This window comes from Gavialis gangeticus, unplaced genomic scaffold (assembly GCF_001723915.1).
Source record: "Gavialis gangeticus isolate Ggan-Ray unplaced genomic scaffold, GavGan_comp1, whole genome shotgun sequence".
Classification (NCBI taxonomy): Eukaryota; Metazoa; Chordata; order Crocodylia; family Gavialidae; genus Gavialis; species Gavialis gangeticus.
This window is the reverse complement of record NW_017729022.1, coordinates 175109860-175119241: the sequence shown is the minus strand read 5'-3', so window position 1 is coordinate 175119241 and position 9382 is coordinate 175109860. Positions and strand designations below refer to the sequence as shown.

The following is a 9382-nucleotide window of genomic DNA, read 5'->3' as shown; positions in this document are numbered from 1 at the left end:
TCATGTCCTGAGAAGACTACACAGCATGCTGCTGTGCTGGACAGTGGGGCTGCTGTGTTGCTTCGGGCAGCTTTGCACAGCACAACTTTAGCAAGCAGCACTGATTTCCTTTAGTTTCCTGGATTACTAAATACAGTCTTCTTTCCCCTCTCCTTTACACTTAAAAATTAAACAAAAGAATTGGTTCCGTCCATATGTACCGAAACAAGAACAGACTGCATGTGTTAAGGCAGCATCTGTACTTTCAGAACAATCTGACAGAAACCTATTACAAGGAGAATGCCTCCACTGAAAGTTAGGAGCTCCTCAATTCATGCTTCTGGCACAATGCTAGCTAATCAGCCACCGCTGGAGCTGTACTCTGGATAACATGCCAGTGATACCAGTCATATATAAGTGAATGCAAAGGGGAGACATCTTCAGGGAAGGGATTTATTTCTGTTCAGCAGAAAATTCCAGTAGCTCTCACACATTACATGCAGGTGCTGGAGAAGAGAACACCCCAAGCCCTAAGGTGGTGTACAGCCAGCTACCACTCTTATCCTAAAAAGGCTATGATTCAAGACAAGCTCCCAGCAACAGGCCATGCACTTTGTCCCTTTTAAAACTGGAAGTCACTGGCAGGCCCATTCCAACAAAAAGATGGGGTGGACCAAGATGTTCTCTAGAACATAGGTCCAGTTGATTGAGTTCAAAGGGTGGAAAAGAAACTCCAAACTGGTGCCTTTCTACCAGAACAGGAGAAACAGCAGCAGCAACAATAGATCCTGAAAGGGATGGCACTGAAAGAATGGTGTGACACACTGGTTTTGTAATGTTTCTGGTTTAAATGTATCCATGTTGCATGCCAGTTTCACTGTCTAGTTTGTAAGGTGGAGGAAAGGGGGTACAGAATGGGTAGAGAAGAGGAGTTAAGAATGAATGAAGTCAGAGCTGCCTTGCCTGAACTGGACTAGACTAGAACAGGGACCAAATGGCTGGGTCTCATAGCTGCAAAGGAGGAGCCAGGACTCACTCCACTCCACAAGCTACACCTGAGCAGGCTTCAGGGAGTGTTCAGAGAGGCCCCCTCTACACATTATATTTATGCCACTATTAACTTGTTTGCTGGGCAAACTGCAGCCCAGCAAATCGGTCTTTCCTGCCCTCCAAAGGGCTAGGCAGTCCCCGTCTCCATCCAGCCTGCACAGCCCCAAGCACCCCAAAGTTAACTCAGCTATTCTGCCCAGAGGTTTGTCAAGTGAACCTGAGGTTTCAAGAGGCTATTCAACACTGTTGCTAGAGGTGAATCCTTGTCTAGTCCAGCAATAGGCAAGGCAGCTCTGGCTTCAGTCACTCTTAACCCTTTCTTTCGCCACCCCCTTATCAACTAGGCAGCGAAACTGAGGCGTACAAAATGAACAGATTTAAGCCAAGAATACTGCGACAAACTAGATTAACTTATTAACTGCAGCATAAATGACAAGGGTGATAAACATGCACTCGATTTAAGGAGCTGCAAAATGGCAAAACCCACAATAAAAGAAAAGTTCCACATATAATGCAGAACACTTATGCCTGGTTTGTTTGATACCTAGATTGAATGTGGCAGGTCCAGAGTCAGGGCCCACAATTGGCTAATTCTCAGCTCCAGCCCTGGAACCACACCAGTGTCTCAAACCAGCCACAGGGCTGGGACCAACAATAAACCCTGGGGGCACATGGCTTTCAATTTAGCAGTGCAGAGAGAGCCTGGGATCATGATCAGGCATATACATATATGGCACGGCAAGAGGCACAACTGTTGGGATCAGATTCCTACAGTGTCTTTAAACAAGCATGTTCCAGAGGCTAGAGACCAAACAAGGCTGGGGGTCCCAAGGAAGTGCTCAATACCCTGGAGGAAATCCATCATACCTAGTACTTGTTTGTCTATCCTCTAGGGAGAATTAAAAAACAGATTTGGTTTTCACCTCCCCATCCACTCTCCCCAGCATGCCAGAGATACCTCTCTGCGCATAACAGAGTAAGAGAACCAAGTCGCTGCTGTCCCTCCAAAAGTTGCAGAATAGCCAAAATGATCCTCTGTCGCCATTACTTCTTTTTAACCTAAGCCTCTCCAGCAAAGTAAAACCAAAAAACTTCACAGCCATTAAATATATCATTTGGCAATCTCTTTATGTGCCTTCAAATTAATCCATCAGCATATAAAGGTCTCCCTCAAAGTTCAGCGAGAGCAGACCACTTGCAGCTCATCGTCAATTTACTTGCTGTTAACAATTAAAGACTAGCAAAGGCCACCTTGAAATCCCAGAGGGCCTGGGGAACAAGAAACCCAAGTAGAGGGGCAAGAAATAGCAGCATCAAGCCTGTCCCTCCTGGCTGACCTCTGCAATTGCTCATGGATTACTGGGTCAAACTTTACTCTCTGAACAGCAGAGGCCAGCCTCCCTTGCCCTTCCTGCCTGACACTGCTCAGTGGGTATTGCAATTCCTGGAATTGGCTAGGAATCCTAAGAAAAAGCAAAAATGGTTTACAGCTCTTGACATCAGTGAATACTGTCTGGGTGAAAGGCATGATTATTAAGCAGACCACCACCTTATGCATTTGTTTTTAAGAAAGTCTTGTTATTTGCAACAACCACATTAGTAGCTTGATAATTCTTCCTTCTGGTTTTACTCTGAATCAGCAAAAATGTGTACATTGCTGTTTTACTGGCAGGGATAATTAACTTCTCAGTGGCTGCATGGATGTTAAACAGGAACACAAACTTGCCTGGCACTAGCTCATTAATACAGCCCCTGTTGTTTAATCCTCTCCCGATTGTCATACAAGCTGCAACCCATCCTCTAACTAATGGGAAGCCCAAATGCAAGAAATGCCCACCAACTGCAGCTCACATCAGCTTCAGAGATATTTCCCAGCATTCAGCTCCATCAATAACCTACCTCTGAGCTTTGAAGTCACTGAAATTACTGCAGCAGAGTAACTCTAGGGATCTCATACAGGCAATGAATGTCATGCTGGAATTTTAAAATGGACCGTCAAACTTTAATATGAAAAGGGCCTCTCTCATCAGATTAGAGCCAGCCAAGAAAAGCAATGTATGAGAGTACTAGCTGGTATGGCTTTACATTGTTTTTTTTTTTCTTCTCATGCACATGTGCAGGCCAGAAACAGTTCTAACCTTTGAGAAAAAAATTCAGAGAAGCTGTCTCTAGCTATAAATGAGGACAAGCATTCCATATAAGCAAGCACACGGTCTGTCAGTAACAGTAACTTAGTGCTATTTTTAAATCTCAAAGCAGTTGGGACAGGTATGATAATTAAAAAAAATGGAAAAAAGGCTTTCCCTCCTATCATCCTTCCTCTGACATTGCAGAGCCTCCACATTAATTCAGCACTAGAAAGACTCTCCATCAAGCCTCAAAACCACAGGAGGAATCAGCCCATTTACTGCCCTATACCTGCTGTTGACTAACCAGGTCATAGACAAGATTTCATTTCCTATACCCCACAACTGTAAGGGAGGGGTAGTGCCAGGAAGAAGCAAGCAAGTAAGATTCCACAGGGCACAGGAAACTGCATAAGCTCACTCCACTACTTAAATCAGGCTGCCTGGAAAGGACTCCAAGAAACAAAAGGAACAGGCCAAAAGATAACAGCCTGACTCTTCTTGCTTTCCAAGAACAAATGAGGCCAGGTGATGGTGGGAAGTATGGTATGTTTTCCAAGTTGTGCTGGCTGAAACAACGTATGTTTCTTTTCTGAGAAGTTTCATTTCTCACCTCCCCATCCCCTCTTGCCCTCAGGATAACTTTCCAGCCTGAAGCATGAGTCAGCCATTCCTCATGCAACAGTTTTGGGTGCAGAGAACAGGAGCCATGTAGACACGGTCCTGGAAGTCCACAGACAGCCTGAGAGCTTGGACAGCTGCCATTTCATATACAGCAGCTGTCAACAAGCAGCTAGGATAAATAAAGTTATACCATAAAGGAACAGCGGTGCTGCAACATGCTTTCCACTGAAACAGGCAGGGCTAGGGTGCAAGGAGCTCCAATATCAGCACTTTGGTGTTTTCAGAGGCCTGTATGAGTTCCTATTTTTGGAATAATGACAGTGTGCCTTCAAAAACAAGAAGATTATTATACATGGTCTTCTTACAAGAGCATTATATGCAGCTGAGAAGACATAGGAGCGTAAAGGATCCTGCATATGAAACCCCATTTTAGCAGATTTCCTGAAGGAGCCAAAAACCTTTACTTTCATCTTGCAATTAAAGAAAAGGTTGCCCTGCAAAAGAGCCAAGTCTCAAGGCATGCACAGCTCCAATATACAGAGGCTAAAGAATTTTCAGGGGCATGTGGCAGGCACCACAATAAGCCCATGAAAGTGGTGGCTGGCCTCTTGATCTGCCTGCATAATCGGCTGGCTGCCTCCTCGACTTGAGTAGGCCCCTATCTATGGTGCATTCCATACCACACTGAGCCAGCTTCATTGCAAGTTCAGGACTGTTAGTATCTTACTAGCTGCACCATCATAGTCACTGATGGATAATTAGGTGCATTAAGTGCCTTTCACATGCATGCACAGAGCCTCACCTCCAAAGTTGGCAAGTCTCCCAATCCGCGTGACTGGCACCTTCCGCTCTCGGGCCCGTTCACTGAGCTGCAGCAGTTGGGAAGAGAAAAAAAATCCACGCTGAAACTTGACTAACAGGTGTCATATGAACTCAGCATATAGCTCCTGTAATGCTTGATGACCAGCTTTAGACTGAAGTCAGCATCTCAAACCCGGGTCCTTGGCATTTCACTTAACATGGACTCCCCCCACAACATCTTCAAGTTTTCCCAGGTGAATTCAACATTGGCTACTTCACATTAAACATGATGAATGGCAAACACCAGGGGGACATATGGTAAGGAAGCGCAGAGAATAAAAAGGCTTGTGTTCTCCCCTCTGGGAGATCCCTGCTTATCACCACTTCTGAAACCCTTTGATGTTCAGGATGCAGGAGGCTCCATAAGACCAACCTGTCCTTGTCACTTACTGCAGAAACTAATGCTTATGAATGGTCCCAGGTTCAGAGCATCCCTCCAACAACAGGTGCAGCAGAAGCCTACACAGGTTTAATAAAAGCAGCACCGTAAGTCAAGAGCAAAATGTTAACATTTGCTGTAGAGTTTGTGGAAAGGAGGCAGCAGAAAGCCAATCACAACAACAGTCCTCTCTGCCATGTAGTCTTTTACCCCACTCTAGTCTCTCCTTCCCCTTTCAAATGAAAGCCTGGTCAAAATTTAGGTCCACTGATACCCAGGGACAAAAATGCAAAGCTTACAGTGTCCCACTTTATGTGGTTCACTGTGACCTAAAAGGTTCACTGGTTATTGAGGATATGCGAACCATTCAATCCTTCACATCTCTGCCAAATCTGCCAGACAACACAGTCCCTTCTAGGACAGAAAGGATTCCTTAGGACATTCCTTGAACTTCCAGGGCCTTGGGCTGTCTGCACCTGCTCTGTGCCTCAGCTGTGAGCCAAGAGTAAATATAGACCCTTTCACTAGCCTAGGCATGCAGTAGTACATTGAGTGCCCAGCATGGGGAAGACAAGGTGACCCATCCCCTGGTAATACAAAGCAAAAGTCCAATTCAGGGTAGAGGTTTTAGCTGTGCTCTCACACCAAATGAAGTGGGAGAGGAGGACTGACTAACACAGCATAGATAGAAACTAATGAGCAGACATGTTCCCTTTTCCCCACAAGTGCCAAGGAAGCAGCGAACCCAGATTTTGGAGAGGTCCCCACAGCTAAAGCCTAGGGCCAGAAATTATTGTTGTTAATAATGATAACAATAACAATAATAATAATAACAAGAACCACCTACCATCTGCTTGTGAGGCTTATGTTCTGGATTACTTTTGGCCTGCCTGGCTTTTTCAATATCTTCAGCTGTTAGTCCACTTACAGAGTGGTCTTGGTGAAAAGCTCTGTTCTGCCCAGAGGCAGCAGCAAAAGGATTTCCAGAGTCCCTAAATCCTCCAAATAGCTTCGCATTTACTTTGGCAGAAAAGGGATTCTGTCCTGGGCTTGAGCCTCCAGTCTCACTAACGTTTCTAGAAGGTCCATTTGTGGCATAGTCATACGCTGGGCCCTCTGCCCCACTGCATTCATTGGGCTGACCAGAAGATGATGAGAAGTCCTGCGCAGAACTCGATGACGACTCCGATCCTGAGAAAGCATAGTCCCTCGCAAAATCCTCACTGATATCAGTTAAGTTCTCCTGCTTTTTTCCCAGCTCCTGTAAGTTGCATTGGAAACAGTTCAGAAGTAGAAATTGAAAAACCCGTAACATCCACCAATAACTCTCATACGGGCACATGATGCTAGGCTGGATCCGAACTTTTCCTGTTTAAGGTAAATTTAGTGTGGAATATGGTCCCATCATTTTAAGAATACCAGAGGAAGGAAAAAAACCCAAGAGTAATAAGTGTACTACTGAACGCATTTTGTCCACTTTATTTCAATCTTGTTGGATAAAGGATTATTAATAGTTAAAATAAAAAGGCAAGTCCCTGACAAACATCCAAATAACACCCTTTGAGAAAGAAGTTCCATGACACAAATGAAAGTCAGGACAAGTGGAATAATACCAGAATAAGACAGAAAGCAGATAGTAAGATATTAACCAACTCTGAACTTGCTATAATACATTGTTTAGATACCAGTCATAGGAGCAAAAGAATAACCAGGCAAATAAAAAAAAAAAATGCAGAATTTCCCATTACAGTGCAATTTAGCTTAGCCCTACATGGGCTATCACAACAGCACAGCCAAAGAATTCTGGTAATATTCTTTAATATGATATTTCTTTGCCTCTATAATTAGCTTGTGCATAATGTGTGGGTGACAAGGTACCAGACGGCTAAATTCAATGAACTAGTGTTCTAGGCACACATTTCCCCTGTGGCTCTGCTCAGTCCTGACCTGCAATACCTGCCCTGCTAGCCCAGATACTTCATTCACTTTTCAGCACTGGATAAGATTAAACACAAGGGATGAGACTAACTCCCTGAGCTATCTAGTGCCTCTGGCTCTCCTCAGCCACCTCCCTCCACACTAAATAAATCCTGGAGGTGCTGCTGAGGCCTGCAGCCAATAAGTGGGGTTCTAATCCTCACATGATTATACAAGCAGCAGCACACTTTAGGCTCTTTCCCAAACACTGATTATTTTTTCCCCTCTTTGAGGAAGGAAAGCAGGACATAGCCCTTCCTGTTATGCAGGCAAGTCTCATGTAATTGCAAACAGCAACATCCCTGAAAAAAAACACAACAAAAAATATAGATTTTTATTCAATGCATTGGGACCAACCTTTATCACTGTATGAAAGGAGCAGATTTTATTTTTCCTTCTTTCTTAATCTTAAAAGGTGGCAAGAACCGTCAGTACTTGGCAAGGGCTATGAGACATTTATAGAAGGTTCCTGTCGTCGCATCTTATAGCACACTAGCTTTCCTGAGACAAGCCACAGACTGTTCTTGTTGTGGCTATAACTCTAAATACAACTGATTTACAGATAGCAGGCTAAATGTACTGCAAACTTTTAAGTGTGACCTTCCTACATTGCAGAAAAGCACGCCAAAAAAAAAAAAAGCAAGCTATAGAAGTCTGTCACAGGATGATGAGTGTTCTCCCTATTTCTCTCCTGCCAAAGCATGCAACCAAAACATGTGAAAGAGCTCCCACATGAGACCTGGGACCAGAGAGAGAGATTCAAAGATCAAAATGTATGCATAGTAAAACTGGGGTGCATAAACACCCATAAGTGGACATGCCTAAGTCGCTCACACTTCACCAAAGCCAGGGCAAACAAAGATAATATAGGCCTGGAATCCAGCAGATTCACAGAATATGGCCAAAAGAGACAGTTATGGTCTGTAGTCCAACTCCTTACAGCACAGGCCACAGAACTGCAGTGCAGTATTCTCTATCAAACCTACAACACATTTCAGGTATAAATATCTTAGAAGGTCATTATTTAGAGAATGGTCCCACCAACCTAGGACCCGAAGCACAAGAGATGGCAACACGTAAGATGTGGAACTCTCCTGTACATGGGGTCAAAAGCACAGAATTAACAGGCCATCTGCTGAGTACTACTCAAAATGCAAACTTAATGCAGGTTCGTAGCTTGGCTCTTCTGAAAAATCCAATCTAAACTACTGAGCACAGAGAACCTGAACATCCGGCCCTGAACTCCTGTGCAAATACACACTTACGTGTGTGTGACAGAAGGGTTAAGAAGCTGCAGAATTGTCAGAGAAAGACTCAATGAACATAAACCTAGGAAGATGCAAAGAGGTAAGACAGGCCATCTTACGCATGGCAATTTGACAAGACAAGATGACTAAAACATATTTTGTATTCTGCATCTCTTACAACTCAGGAATAGAGCTGGGTGCACACTATGTAATAGAATCATGGAGAGTTAGGGTCGGAAGGACCTCCAGAGGTCTTCTAGTCCACCCCCCTGTTCAAACCAGGACCTTCCCCAACTAGACCATCCCAGCCAAAGCTTTGTCTAGCCGAGTTTTGAAAACCTCCAAGGGTTGAGTTTCCACCACCTCTCTGGGTAACCTGTTCCAGTTATTACCCTCCTAGTGAGACAGTTCTTCCTAATGTCTAACCTAAACTTCCCTTGCTGCAACTTGAGGCCATTGCTTCTTGTGTCAATGCCCAGTTTAGCAAAACAGAACTGGGACTGAAGCTATGCTGCATCCAACAACCATAAGACAGTTCCTAGAACATGAAAACTAACACCATTGGTGCATCCACAAATGCAAGCATGTGCGCTTGCAGCAGTTCAGACAGAAGCCGTGCCATTTTGAGCCGGGGCTTTTTGCCTCAGTGCACATGCCCAGACATGCGCTTTTGTGTGAGACAAATTGTGCCACTTGGGGAAAAATAACCCTGCCTGGCTCCTGAATCTGCATACAGGGGGAGCTTGAGCCCAGGGCCAACACCTGTGCTATACCCAGCAGTATAAAAAGCTGCCCTGTCCTGGCCCCATCAGTACAAAAAGTTGCCCTGTCAAGTAGCTCAGGGCTACTCGCTCTCAGGAGCTTCTGGGGCCCAGCCAATTGATCCTGGGGACACTATGCCTTGTGTCAGCTGGACTGCTAAAACAACCCTGCACCCTTTACCCACTGCAGCAGTCTGACCTGCTGCACACCTGCCAGACCCAGATGGAGACTGCACAGCCAATAGAGGCATCTGCCCCTCGGGGCCAGCTGCCAGTAGGCTGTGGCTGCAAAGTTGGCCTTCATGTGGCACTACTACCATGTGTGTCCCCTGCACAGCCATCTAGGCAGCTATCACCTGGAAGATGTTCCAGGTGTGG

At 44.9% G+C, this 9382-nt stretch overlaps 1 protein-coding gene across 1 annotated transcript in view; it reads right to left on the bottom strand.

Moving 5' to 3' along the window:
* COQ8A (coenzyme Q8A) overlaps positions 1–9382 on the bottom strand; it is a 63996-nt gene that overhangs the window by 46334 nt on the left and 8280 nt on the right. Inside the window, exons 2-3 of the mRNA XM_019516551.1 lie at positions 5867–6280; positions 4582–4648 (exon numbers count right to left, since the gene is read on the bottom strand). Coding sequence (XP_019372096.1) covers positions 4582–4648; positions 5867–6280 — 481 coding nt within the window. The remainder of the gene's footprint in view (positions 1–4581; positions 4649–5866; positions 6281–9382) is intronic.